This window comes from Bison bison, unplaced genomic scaffold (genome assembly GCF_000754665.1).
Source record: "Bison bison bison isolate TAMUID 2011002044 unplaced genomic scaffold, Bison_UMD1.0 scf7180017864516, whole genome shotgun sequence".
NCBI lineage: Eukaryota > Metazoa > Chordata > Mammalia > Artiodactyla > Bovidae > Bison > Bison bison.
Genome location: NW_011495069.1, coordinates 9143861 through 9158053, shown reverse-complemented (window position 1 = coordinate 9158053; position 14193 = coordinate 9143861). Strand labels below are relative to the sequence as shown.

The 14193-nt window shown below is 51.6% G+C and overlaps 1 protein-coding gene and 1 long non-coding RNA gene across 2 annotated transcripts in view; one reads left to right on the top strand and one right to left on the bottom strand.

Annotated features, from left to right (window-relative positions):
• ZDHHC18 (zinc finger, DHHC-type containing 18) overlaps positions 1–14193 on the bottom strand; it is a 23409-nt gene that overhangs the window by 6320 nt on the left and 2896 nt on the right. The window contains exons 3-4 of the mRNA XM_010830112.1: positions 1733–1882; positions 13–150 (exon numbers count right to left, since the gene is read on the bottom strand). Coding sequence (XP_010828414.1) covers positions 13–150; positions 1733–1882 — 288 coding nt within the window. The remainder of the gene's footprint in view (positions 1–12; positions 151–1732; positions 1883–14193) is intronic.
• Positions 13389–14193, top strand: part of LOC104981158 — a 3047-nt gene continuing 2242 nt past the window's right edge. Inside the window, exon 1 of the long non-coding RNA XR_824342.1 lies at positions 13389–14169. This is a non-coding gene — a long non-coding RNA (uncharacterized LOC104981158). The remainder of the gene's footprint in view (positions 14170–14193) is intronic.

Below are 14193 nucleotides of genomic sequence, written 5' to 3'. Positions count from 1 at the left end.
CCCCTAACTCACGCAGCGTCAGGTGGGTGACCACACAGGCGAAGATGAAGGCCGTCAGGAATGAGAGGGAGAGAATGAATGCATAGAAGAAGCGGTAGTTCCGTTTCCCCACACAGTTGCCCACCCAGGGGCAGTGATGGTCAAACCGTTCTGGAAGGGCCAGGGAGGCAGGTCAGTGCCGGGGGTTTAAGGCCTCCCGCCACAGCTGGGTGACCCCACCCCCTCACCCTGTCCACATGCAACTCTCAGTTCCTCGACACTCCTGGCCTCTGGCCCTTCACCTGCCGGTTCCTCTGTGTCTTGGCTGCAAGGCCACATCCTTGAGAAAGTTCTCCTTCAACCTCAGAGGAGAGTGAGGCCCCTGTTATTTGCCCCACTTCCCTGGCACTTGTCCTTTGCAGCACTTTGCCTACATGGGTTTATATGTTTATTTACAATTAGCAGGTTGGCTTGTAACCCCTTCCCAAGTGCCGTAGTGGTAAAGAATCGCTTGCCAATGCAAGAGATGCAGGTTCGATCTCTGGGTCAGGAAGATCCCCCGGAGTAGGAAGTGGCAACCCACAGTATTCTTGCCTGGAAAATTCCATGGACAGAGGAGCCTGGTGGGCTACAGTGTGTGGGGTCGCAAGGAGTCGGACGCGACCAAACACAATAAGCACAACTGTAACCCCTGCTCCACTGTGAGCTCCATGAGAGGGCCTGGGCTGAACCCCAGGGCCTGGCAGAGTCTGGCATGAAGAAGACCCACAGAAAGGACTTGCTGCCTACGATCCTGGCCCCTTGGCAACAACCAATGACCCCTGCTCCCTAGCTCTAGAACAGAGGACCGGGGAGGGGCGGGCCCGCTATAACTTGTGGAGAAGCGGCATTGGAGGCCTAGTCAGAGGGCTGAGCTCACACCAGCACTGTGTCCCAGGGGTGGGGTCAAGCCCAGGCAGGTGAAAAGTCCCCTGTGGGAATGTAGGTCACAAGCCTGACGCAGGCCTACACCGGGCCAGCGCCCTTCACAGAGGGTGGGTGGGGCAGATCTCAGGGAGGAACGACACCCACTGAGTCACCCATTTCTCGGCCTGCTGTCCGGGTGCTCCCCCGGCTCCCCTGCTCAGGGAGTGCTGAGCTAGCGTCATGAGCTCACCGCCCTGGGGACTGTGCACAGTCACCATGGCTCAGCTCACCTGGGTCCTCTCGCAGAGCCTCTCCCTTACAACACCCTCCCAGAGGCACACCTGGGTCCCTGTCTGAGCTGCTGGGCCTCCAGAGAGTGGCGAGAGGGGACGAGACAGTCTCTGGCTCCCCAACAACCACGGCAGTTGTGGGTCAGGAGCTTAGCTTCCAATCGCAGCTCCACCCTCTCTACCTCACTGGCATGAACTCCTCGGTTCCCAGATTCTTGTCAGTCCAAAACCCAGGACTTTCAGCAGAGCTGGCCCTGGGCCACATGTCTAGAATGTCATGCTCCAGACTCTGGATCCTGGACCTGCTGAGGACCAAACCAAGGCATCTCTATGTCCATTTCAGAGCTGGGGGAGGAATCCACCCACCCTGGGCTGAAGCTGCGATACCACTGGTCACATTCAGGGCCCCTCCCTGCAGCCCCTCCTCAGTCAGAGCAAATCTGAGGGAACCAGACTTCCTGCCCAGACGCCCCCGCCCCCCCACAAGCGACTCCTGGTCTCCAGGGCTCCATCCCTCTCAGGACTGCCCGCGCCCCCCTCTGCTGCCTCCCACTTACCCACACAGTTGTCGCAGACGCTGCAGTGTGAGGTGCGGGGCGGCCGAAACATCTTACAGGTGAAGCAGTACTTCAGCTTCACCACCTGCCCGTTGATCATCACCTCCCGGGTCCGAGGGGGTGGCCGGTACGTGGAACTGCCTGTGTTGTCTGAGAAGGGGAGGAGAGACAGATGGGGGATGGCCAAGCCCCGTCCGGGGGAGGGGGGAGCCAGTACTGCCTGGCCAGGACGAGAGAAGCTTCAGGGAAGCTGCTTGGGGGGACAAACATTAGGGCAAGATGGCTGCCGAGGGCATCGAGAGCTGTGACCACCCACCAAGACTTGCTGTCAAGCGCTGTGGAGAAGCTTCACACCCCTGCTCACGTGCCACTTCAGGAAGGGCTTTCAGGGAGGGAGACCTGGGAAGGCTTAGTGAGCTTCATCTGCATCTAAACATCCCAGCGAGCTTTATTTGCATCCTTATCGTCTGACCCACCAGGGACTGTAAAGAATCCACCTGCAATGCAGGAGACCTGGCTTCGATCCCTGGGTCAGGAAGATGCCCTGGAGAAAGGAATGGCAACCCGCTCCAGTACTCTTGCCTGGAGAATCCCATGGACAGAGGAGCCGGCAGGCTACAGTCCACAGGGTTGCAAAGAGTCAGACACGACTGAGCGACTAACACTTTCACTTTCTTTCAAACAAGCCTAGATCTGAGTTCTGGTTTCCAGGAGGGACAGAGGACACAGTGAGAGCACGCTATGAGGAAGCAGTCAGACTCAGGGTGTGTGGCGCCTGCAAGCACTGCCCTGCTCCCTGACAAATGCCAGTGTCACACTGCATTTCAACTCTGCTCCAGTTAAGAAAGAATTTTTTAAGAGTCAGTGTTGCTTACAAAAGGAGAAGGGAGATGCTTCTAAATTTAAAGATTTAAGAGATAGAAACCAGTGCAATGCTTGATCCTAGAACGGATCCTGTTTTCAAAAACAAAACAAAACAAAACAGGGGGCTTCCCTTGGTGGCTCAGTGGTAAAGAATCCGCCTGCCAGTGCAGGAGACGCAAGCTCGATCCCCGATCCAGGGAGATCACACATGCCTTGGAGCAACGAAGCCTGTGAGCCACGACTACTGAGCCTGTGCTCCAGAGCCTGGGAGCCGTAACCACTGAAGCCCGTGGGCCCGAGAGCCTGTGCTCAGCAATGAGGGAAACCATTGCAATGAGACGCACCCCAACTAGAGAGCAGCCCCTGCTCTCTGAAACTGGAGAAAAGCCCGCGCAGCAATCAAGACCCAGCATGGCCAAAACATAAATAAATAAAATTATTAAAAAACAAGACAAAACACAGCAACAGAAGAAAGTTGGGGAGCAAGGGGGAACAAGTGACTATAGATTAAAAATCTGGGAACCATGAATTCTCCTAGACGGGATAATGGAATTGTCATTATGGAGCAGGGTATCCTTAAACCTTGGAGATACATGCTGAAGTATTTACGGGGTAAGTGTATATTTTACTATGTGTATAATTTACTATGAAATGGTTTAACGTGACATATATGTTTGTGTGACACATATGACACACTAGTAACAACGATTTAATCTAGATGGTGAATTTATACAAATTTATTATACTAATTCTTCCCACTTTTCTGAACGTTTGAAATTTTTCATAATAAAAATTTTAAGAGAAAAAGAAATGCAGAGATACATGATATTCATGGATTGGCAGACTCAGTATTAGAAAACAATTTATTCTCTCCAAATTAATTTTTAGATTCAATATAATCCCAGTTGGGGTTTGTGTGTGTGTGTGCGGAAATCAACAAACTCATTCTAAAATTCATATAGAAATCAAAGGGCCAGGAATAGCCAAGGCACTCTTGAAGAACAAAGCCAGGTCTTATACAGCAAGACATTAACACTTATGATAAAGCCTTAGTACTTAGGACAGCTGGGTTTGGGTAAAAGGGGAGAAATGCTGACCAGTGGAACAGAACAGACTCCAGAAACAGACCTAACATGTATATGATCATGTGATTCAGGACAAAGGCAACATCACAGGGCCAAGGAGGAAAATGGTCTCTTCCTGATAAAACAATGCTGGATCCACTGGATACACAAATGGGGGGGAAAATGTGACTGTCAGAAGGACTTCCCAGGAGGTGCAGTATTAAAGAATCTGCCTGCAATGTGGGAGACGCAGGTTTGATCTCTGGATCAGGAAGATCCCCTGAAGAAGGGAATGGCTACCCACTCCGGTATTCTTGTCTGGAAGATTCCACAGGCAGAGGAGCCTAGCAGGCTACAGTCAACGGGGTCACAAAGAGTTGGACGCGACTGAGCACACATATTACTGTAAGCCTGCCTCCCACTTAATACAAACTCAATTCCAGATGGACTACGGTGCTCAATACAAAACGTTTTGGATTAAAAAACAGAACAGCTTCATGACTCTGGAATAGACAAAGATTTCTTAAATAAGACACGAAGGAACTGATCATAAAAGAACAATTTGATAAACAGCATTTTATCACAATTAAGAACTCCTGTCCATCTAAAGAGATTATTGAGAATGAAAATATGACCTTCAGAGTAGTAGAAGATATGTGCAGTATGTTTATCTGACAAAGGACAAAGGATGTGTATCCAGAGTCTATAAAGAAGTCCTATGAGTCAGTAAGAAAAAAATCAGACAGCTCAATCTGAACGCGGACAAAAGATTCAAACAGGCATTTCATAAAAGAAGCTGTTTAAATGGCTAATAGACACATGAAAAAGTGCTCATACTCATTAGTCATCAGAGAAATGCAAATTAAAACCACAATATGCTACCAGTACATATGCACCAGAATGGTGAACATGAAAAAAATATATATATATATATCTCAAGTGTTGGCAAAAATGTACAGCAACTCAAAATCTCATCTGACCACTTTAGACAACAGTTCTGCACTAACTACCAAAGCTCAGCATGTGCAGCCCAGCAGTCCCACTCAGAGGTGTTTTCCCAGCAGAAATGCACATGAGTTGACGTGCACCAAAGCCAAGTGCAAGACTGTTCTTAGCAACAATTCTCAAAATAGCCAAAATCTGGAACGACCCGAACTCCCATCAGTAGTAGAATGGAGAAAAAAACTGTAGTATATTCACACAACAGCATTCTATACAGCAGTGAGAACGAATGATCCTTAATTATACACAACAATATGAATGAATCTCACAAATGCGTAAGTGCACAAAATGCTCACAAACAGGTAACCGTAATCTATGGTGTTAACAGCCAGGACCATGGATATCCTTGCGGGGCGGGGGCGGGGGGTGACAGAGACTGGAAAGGGGAACAAGGCGGGCTCCACCACTGCTTCTTGGTCTGGGTGTGCTAATTACATGTGTGTGTTCCCACTGTGAACCCTCAACAAACAGAGCACTTATGAGTTGTACACTTTTGGCAAGCCCGTTATACTTCAGTAAAAGCCTAGGAAAAAGGAAAAAGAAAACAGAAAGTAACTTGTCCAAAGTCACATGTTGGGTCTGCTGGCAGAACAGGGTGCTGAACCTAGATCAAAACCCATAGAGCTACCCAGGGAGCCTCTTGGTGCCCCAGGCCAAGAGGACCAGTGCTCCCCAGAGCAGCGGCTCCTTCCCAGATGGAATTCTGAGTCCCAGGGGCGCCTGGGATCCCCAGCCCTTGGCTATGTTTCCAGCCAGTAAACGGGATTGACTCCCCGATAATACCTCTACTTTGGCCACTTGCTCCAGTGACTACTTACTGAGTGCCTACCATGTGCCAGGCACTATTCTAGGCGCTTGGCATGTATCAATGAACCAGATTCGTGTCTCACATTCTTAGCTACCAGAGACTTTTGCTAGGCTGTCTCTCCACCACCTCAACTGTGGCGTGTTTAAAGTGGAGCTAAACGTCTAAGCATCTCTTCCTTAGTAATGGCAGTATGGTCAAGGCAGGGGGTTTGAGGCGAACAAACATACTCTGAAACTCAGTTTTGCCACAGGCTGTGTGTGAGGCTGCAGTCAAATGAATTTTTCTCAGTTTTCTCATCTGTAAAATGGGAATAACAGGGAGGATGAGACATGAATTCTAGCTGCACCTCTTACTAGCTGGGTTTCTTCTGATGATGCCATTTGCGAGATGTGTGACAAGGCAGATCATTTAACCTCTCTGCCTCTGTTTCCTTGATCACTGAATGGGAGTAAGGGTACTTACCCCATAGGGCTATTGTGAGGATTAAATGAGTTAATGCACGTGAAGCAGCACAAAGCAAATGCTTAAGAAGTGTACACTGGGGGACATCCTTGGGGGTCCAGTGGTTAGGAATCCACCCTGCAACGCAGGGGACACAGGTGCATCCCTGGTCGGGGAACTGGATCCCACATGCCACAGAGCAACTAAGCCTGCGCGCCACAACCGCTGAGCCTGCGCACCACCGACTAGAGAGTCCATGCACCACAATGAAAGATCTCACACAACAGAACAACGATCCCACATACTGCAACTAAGACCCCATCCAGCCAAATAAAAATGAATTTTTAAAAATAGTGTGCACTGTTATTATCAGCTCATAGAACTACGGAGAGAAAGAAGGGAATGAGAACAGGTCACCGAGTGCTAGTGCGCTAAGCGCTTGCATATATTCTCCTCTTCAACATCTCCGGAGGGGCAGTTACCATCTTAATGTCCAGGCTACCGTTTAGGAGCCTTTCCAGTGAGGCGAGTGACTTGCCTAAGGCCACACAGTGGCAGAATCACGATGTGAATCCAAGTTCCTGAAGCTTGGGCTTGAGGTCTTTTTGTAAATTTGCAATTGCTACAATGAGTGTTATTCTTCCCTGCCCGGTTCCTTATTTCTCCTGATGGCACAATCCAAGGGCCACGAGGCACCTCAAACAGCATGTAACACGGTCCCCGGTCCCCAGCAGATACCCGATGCCGCTGCTCTCACTCTTTCAGCTCACAGATGAGGAAAGAGGCCCAGGGAGGTTACGGGATTTGTCTGAGGTCCCACAGCCGGTGAGTGACTGAGCCAGGGGAACCCAGTCTGGAGTTCCCCGGGCAGACCCTTCCTTCTCCTCCATCTGGGCCTGGCCAGTCACTAGGTCTGGTCAAGTTCTTTCTTCATCACCATCCCTCTCCACTCCCAACCCCCATCCCAGCCCAGGCCCGTATTACCGAACAGTACCCCCAAAAGACTCTTGCTCCCAATCCCGCTGCATTTTAACCTGCCCTGCACTCACCATCACATTCCCTTAAATAACCCCTTTCAAGTCACTTCCCAGCTCAGAAACCGTTCACTGGCCTCCCCTAAAAAAAAACAGGATAAAGGTAAACTTCTCGTCCTGATATCAGGGCCCTCCACAGTTGTGTTCAACCTCCGTTTCCAGCTTTGTTCCCGCCACTCTGCCCTGGCTTCCTGCCCCCCATGACCCAGCCGGGCCTCCCTTCTCTCTGCTCACCAGGACTCACTGGGCCTCAGCAGCAGCCTCTCTGACCACAGGAGCCTCACACACAGCACAGGACATGCCCTCGACCCCGTGCTGAGCTGTGACAGGACTGCTGTGTGCGTACACTGTCTCCCCAGCTGGACACTACATCGCTTGAGAGCAGAGACAGTGGGACCAACAGGCAGCCCTGGGGCCTAGGACCTGTGAGGCAGCAGGCAAGGGGCAGAGACACAGGCGGGCCTGCAGTTTACGCCCTGACCCTCCCACCTGGAGCTGGTGCCCTCTGGGAAGCTGCTTAATCTCTGTGAACCTGCATCTGTCCAAGCAGACAAATAATGACGACCACCTTGAAGAATGGAAAGGATCAGCAAGGGTACAGGTCAAGGAACTGGCACTCAGTGAGTATGTACGTGTGCGCTCAGTCACTCAGTCGTGTCTGACCCTTTGCAACCCCATGGACTGTAGCCTGCCAGGCTCCTCTGTCCATGGGATTTCCCAGGCAAGAATATCAGAGTGGGTTGCCATTTCCTACTCCAGGGGATCTTCCCGACCCAGGGATCGAATCGAACCTGCGTCTCCTGCATTGGCAGGCGGGTTCTTTACCACTGCACCACCAGGGAAGCCCTGGTAAGTACTTACAACAGCTGTTTTCATGAGGAGCAGCAAGAATGTGCAACCTACCACACAACCGCACTCACTTCACATGCCAGCAAGGTCATGAACAAAATCCTCCAAGCTAGGCTTCAACAGTATGTGAACTGAGAACTTCCAGATGTACAAGCCAGATTTAGAAAAGGCAGAGGAACCAGAGATCAAATTGCCAACATCCGTTGGATCACAGAAGCAAGAGAATTTCAGAAAAACACCTACTTCTGCTTCATTGACTACACTAAAGCTTTTGACTGTGTGGATGACAGTCAAACAAACTGGAAAATTCTTAAAGAGATGGGAATACCAGACCACCTTACCTACCTCCTGAGAAATCTGTGTGCCGGTCAAGAAGCGACAGTTAGACATGGTACAACAGACTGGTTCAAAATTGGGAATGGATTGCATCAAGGCTGTATACTGTCACCCTGTTTATTTAACTTATATGCAGAGTACATCATGCGAAATGCTGGGTTGGATGAAGCACAGGCTGGAATCAAGATTGCCAGGAGAAATATCAATTATCTCAGATATGCAGATGACACTACCCTCATGGCAGAAAGCAAAGAGGAACTGAAGAGCCTCTTGATAAAAGTGAAAGAGGAGAATGAAAAAGCTGGTTTAAAACTCAACATTCAAAAAACGAAGATCATGGCATCTGGTCCCATCGCTTCATGGCAAACAGATGGGGAAACAATGCAAACAGTGACAGACTATTTTCTTGGGCTCCAAAATCACTGCAAACAGTGATTGTAGCCATGAAATTAAAAGACACTTGGTCCTTGGAAGAAAAGCTATGACAAACCTAGACTTGTATTAAAAAGCAGAGATATTACTTTGCCAACAAAGGTCCATATAGTCAAAGCTATGGTTTTTCCAGTGGTCATCTATGGATGTGAGAGCTGGACCATAAAGAAGGCTGAGTGCTGAAGAACTGATGCTTTTGAACTGTGGTGTTGGAGAAGACTCTTGAGAGTCCCTTGGACTGCAAGCAGATCCAACCACTCAATCCTAAAGGAAACCAACTCTTGAATATTGAAAGGACTTATGCTGAAGCTGAAGCTCCAATACTTTGGCCATCTGATGCGAAGAGGTGACTTATTTGGAAAAGACCCTGATGCTGGGAAAGACTGAAGGCAAAAGGAGAAGAGGGCAAGCAGAGGATGAGATGGTTGGATGGCATCACTGACTCAATGGACATGAGTTTGAGCAAACTCTGGGAGATGATGAAGGACAGGGAAGCCTGGCGTGCTGCAGTCCATGGGATCACAAAGAGTCAGACACGACTGAGCAACTGAACAATAATAACAAGCAAGGCACAGGACCTGGAGTCTGAAACGTTGGGTTTGAACCTTGGTTTTGCTAGTCACTTGCTACTTTAGGAAGTCCCTTCACCTCTCTGAGCCTCAGTTTCCTCATCCATAAAATGGAGACAAGACTGTCTCACTCTCACAGAGCCATGGTGAGGGCTGAGTGAGAGGCTGGGAGGGCAGCCCTGAGCACAGCACTGGGTTCACAGGAGCCTCAGTCCTGACAAACAGCTCAGGCTGTGACACGTAGGGTATAGAACCCCCCAGCTCCTCCCAAAGCTGTTGATACTGCTGCAAACTCAACCATAATCCTGTTCCTCAGGCCTTAGGTCCCAGCACCTGCCCCTGCCCACTGGTGTCTCCCAGACTTGGATACAGGCTTTGGAGCCAGACAGGCACGTGGATACGAATCTTGGCCCAGACGCTTACTAGCTGTGTTGTGTGTCAAGTTGCTTAACCTCTCTGTGCCCTCATCTGCTGCAAAAGAAAATGGGCCATAATCGAATCCACCTCCTAGTGCTGTTAGGAGATCAGGCGAGAATTCATCAAGTGGGTTTAGCGAAGTGTAAAGCAGCTGGCAAGAGCTTAATAAACACTAGCCATTACTATTACTGGTGTTGTTTCTACGGAACACTATATTCCAAACAACTGATTTATGAAGAGACTTGACAACACAACCCAGCTGTGAGTGAAGAACAGCCACAGACCCTCTTCAGGGGCCAAGAGAAAAGTTACTGGACCCCTCACTGGATTCCCAGAGGCCCTCCCAGGGCACAGGGGTGCCCACACCTCTCCCCAGGGCAGGAAGAGAACTCCTGCCTGTATGCTCTGGCCTCCAGCAGCCAGGCCTCCTCCTCTCTAGAACTCTGAGAAAGAGGAAGTGAGGCTCTGTGCACCCAGCGTCTTCAGGCTGCTGGGAGCTGAAGGTGGAGAAGAAGAAAAAAGGGCCACACTGGTACAAGGGTGCCACCCAGATGCTGAGTAAGGTCACCAACTGCAGGGTCCTAGACGGGGCAAAGGAGGCCTTGTGGGCGTGCTGCTACACAGGGGAGCCCCACGTGGAGTAGGGGAAGACAAGCAACTGTTTGCTTTTTCTCAGGTCAGACAGTGCTGACCAATAACCGCCCTGGAGTTGGCCTCAGAATCTTCCTCAACCCCATTCCTCCTGGCACCCATCACCAGTGGTAACTTGTTAGTGCCCAGAGCCAAGGCCTCTACCCACGCCGACCACAAGGCTCAAGCCTCTTCACTTTCAGCAGAGGAAAACCACTTTCAAAGCGAGTGCACATTCCCTGTTTCACTTGTACCCAAACACCCGGCTGGGATGTGTGCCCGACTTTTATCCACTTCACTCCAACAGTACAAGGTGGGGCTGAAATTAGAACCCTTGTCCTCCAGGGCATTCATCTGTCCCTTCTTCCAGACACAAGCATCTGTGATGTCAAGTTACTGTACAAGGCCCAGGGTGGCGGGTAAGGGAGATAGGGCTAAGTACCCAGAGGTGAGTCAAACGTGGTTGCATTGTTACTCAGCGCAGAAAACAGTTGTTGCAGAAATGAATGAAGCAGCAGTAATGAGACAGGCTATCCCTGCCCTGCGGGAATCTAAGATCTCCTCCGGGGCTCCGTCTGGTGCAGGCTCTGCCCCAAGAAGTAAAAAAGGCACCCCCAGGTGGGAAACTAAAGCCCCGCCGGACGTGGTAATGAGTGGGAGGCTCCTTCTCTCTAAAGGGCTGGGAGAAGGAAATGGATCTCCTACACCTTTCTCTCGACCGAGGGCCTGCTCTGGGTCTCTTCACCCCAACCCAAGCTCCAGAGACACGCAGCCCCAGCTCTGCAGAGTGAGCCTGAATGGCTAGGGCTGAACCAAAATCCCGTGGTTGGCAGGGAGGCCCCTGGGGCTGGCCATGAGCTACTGAGGAGGTGTTAGGAGGGGAGACCGAGCACTTCTACTTGCCCTGCTGGGCCCCGATGCTGCCCTCCCGTTGCCCCACCTGCGGAGGAAACAGCTGTGGGTGCCCAGCTCCTAGGCTTGATGTCAGCCAGGGCGGCCAGGCTGTGAGCACTGAGGTCATTGCAATCTCCGCCTGACCAGTTCTGTTCCTTATGGAGCCCCTGCCACAGGCAGGCTTCCTGGCAGGCCTGGGGATACAGGAAGAGCTTGGCCTGGGGGCAGAGTGAGCAGGAGCAGTGGATAATTACAGAGTCAGCGCAGGAGGCACCGAGTCAAGTACAGTGACTCTGGGACCAGCGTGACCTTATTGTGAAACCTGGCCTGGCCCCTCGTTAGCCTGTGATTTGGAGGAAGTTGCTCAACCTCCCTGAGCCTCAGCCTCCTCGCTGGGTGATGGCAGTTTCGACCTTGTCAGATGATGATGCCAATGAGAGATGGAAAGATGTAACCCAGGGATGGTCAATCAACGCTGTTACCAGTGTCTGCACTCAACACCATGAGAAGACGGAGTGGAATACGTGGGGCGGGGGGCAAGAGGCAGCATTCAAGAAAGCAATGAGAGGGACTTCCCTGGTGGTCCAGTGGTTGAGAATCCACCTTGCAATGCAAGGGATACAGGTTCGATCCCTGGGTGGGGAACTAAGATCCCCCATGTTGCAACTACAAGCTCGTAAGCCTCAGTGAAAAGATCCCAATAGAGGCAACAGAGATCCTGCGTGCCGCAACCTAGACCTGGCGCAAATACACAAATAAATGTAAAAATAAACATTTAAAAGAAAAGAGAGCAAGAAGGGATGAAGAAGCTGCACTGGATGGGAAAACGGGAAAGAGTGAGACCTCAGGCTCATGCGGGTGGGGGCAGAACACGGCAGCAGAGGGGACCCCGGGAGCCAAGGCAAGAGTGTGCAGTGTGGCTGGGGAGCCGGGGAGCGGAAGGAGGTGAGGAGGGAAGGGTGGCCCCGAGCCCACCTTGGTTCTGAAGGCCAGTGTGCCTCAGGGGGTGAGCTTTCAGGAAGGTGGGGGACGGTGTGTCTCCGGGTCATGACACTAAGCAGCCCTGAATCACGTGATGAGAAAAGGCATTCCCAGTTTCAATTCTCTTTCACGCCTTGACTCCATCAGGGCAAGGTCTCAGCTCACAGGCCTGATCGTCACAGGCCTCAAAGTAACTGCTTTCCACAGGCAACTGTAACCACCAAGGATTCTGTAACACTGTTATGCTTTTGTCCTTATGATAATCTTCTACTTGGAACAAGTGGCTTCTGCTAACAGGGGTGATACACATTTTCCAATGGAAAAATACATTTAAAAGCAAGCCATTTACTGGAAAACTCTAAAGAAAGGAGGGTACCAAGGTGAGATGCTGAAAGGGCAAAACCACTCAGGTTGTACGTCAATGGCCGATCTTCCGGAAACAGGGCTGAGGGCACTGGGGGCGGCCCACGTTCTGAGCTGGGGGCAGGGGGCCAGGTCTAACGTGGATCTTGGAGAGAAGACTGCGACCGAAGGGAGAGCGGCCGGTGGAGCACTGAGCCAGCGGGGTGGACAATGAGCTGTCCTCCCCGGGGCAGTGGGCTTCAGAAGGACCCCCACGGGAGACATCCTGGAGACAGACAGGATGTGGTCTGTGACCTGCCGTGTGGTGGCGGAGGGAGAGGCAGCTTGTTTCTGTCGTGTGAGCTGTAACCATGGCTAGGAGAGTGTCTATCACCCGGATTTGGGTGTTTCCATGACCTCCCATCACACCAGGGGCTTTCAGGGGCAATGCTGCCACCTCCTACCCCTTCTCCAGCTGCCCAGAGCCTGCAGGCGGTCCAGATGCCGGTCTCACCGGCTGTCAACTCAGGGGCTCAGACCAGGGTGGCCCACCACCGCCGTCGGCCTGAGCCTCTGGGGTTTCCCCAGACATCTACCGCTAAAACAGGGACCGTCCCGGGCAAACTGTGAGGCGCTGGCCACCCCACCCCAGATGGTCCTTAGAGGGTGTGAACCCTCGAACCAGATCCTGTGCGGCTGGAATTGCTGTCTGTGGGGCCAAAGCGAGAGGGTCACACTGTCTGCGTGGGTGCAGGTCCCCAGTGACCAGCTCATGTTTATATAAACAACTTCACCTGCCTCAGAGTCAGCCCCCAACCTTCTCGAAAAGCTCAGGGACACCACAGGCCATGACTCGCTCCACAGCTCTGGGTGCTGCTGCGGCCACCACCCTCTCCACGACCACCGCTAAAGGGACAGCTCGTGCGAATTTGCTGTATGACTCAGGGAGCTCAAACTGGGCTCTGTAATAACCTAGAGAGGAGGGAGGGAGACTCCAGAGGGAGGGGACAGAGTTCACCCGTGGTTAATTCATGTTGATTTATGACAGAAATCAAACCCATGTTGCAAGGCAATCATCAATCGATAAAAAGTAAATAAACATTTTGTAAAAAGGCTCAGTGATGTTAGTCCTTTTAAAGAAAATATGTTTCACCTTGAGGAGAAGCCTCCAGCTCAAGTTCAGAATTCAAAGGCCCCAAAGATGCCACCTTCCAGGCTAGGGAACTGATCTCAAAGGGATGTTTCCAACCCTGACGCTCAGGGGTCCACAAAACTGTCTCCACCCCATGCTGCAAATTATCTGAAGCATCCGTGTCCAGCTAACACCGCCTGCTCAGCATCCACACCGGCCCCTTTGTCCCACTGTCCTCTCCTCGGGCCCCATTGATGGGGGGGAGCTCCCCTCACACACCTTCCTGTGCTTGAAGTCCACTCACACCTCAGGGTTTGGCTCAGGGCACCTCTCCAGGAAGCCTCCCTGAAACCTCTCAGCAGAAGACACTCCTGGTTCCTTCTATCCTCTTCCAACACCCGATCTCACCTGTGGCGGCCAGACGGAGCTTCCCCCGGGGACTGAGCAAGCCTGGAGACCCCCAGAGGGAGGGTTCACATCAGCTTCGCACCCCAACCCCCACCTCCGTGCCTCCTCTCCCGGCAGTCAGGAGTCAGCATACAGAACTGACTCATGAATGGCCAAACCGATGGCATCTAATTGGGAGACATTCCAACTGTCTTTCCACTGGTCACTGAAGGAAGCGAGGAGGGCCTCACAGAGGCTGGGGGATTCAGGCGCCCCGTG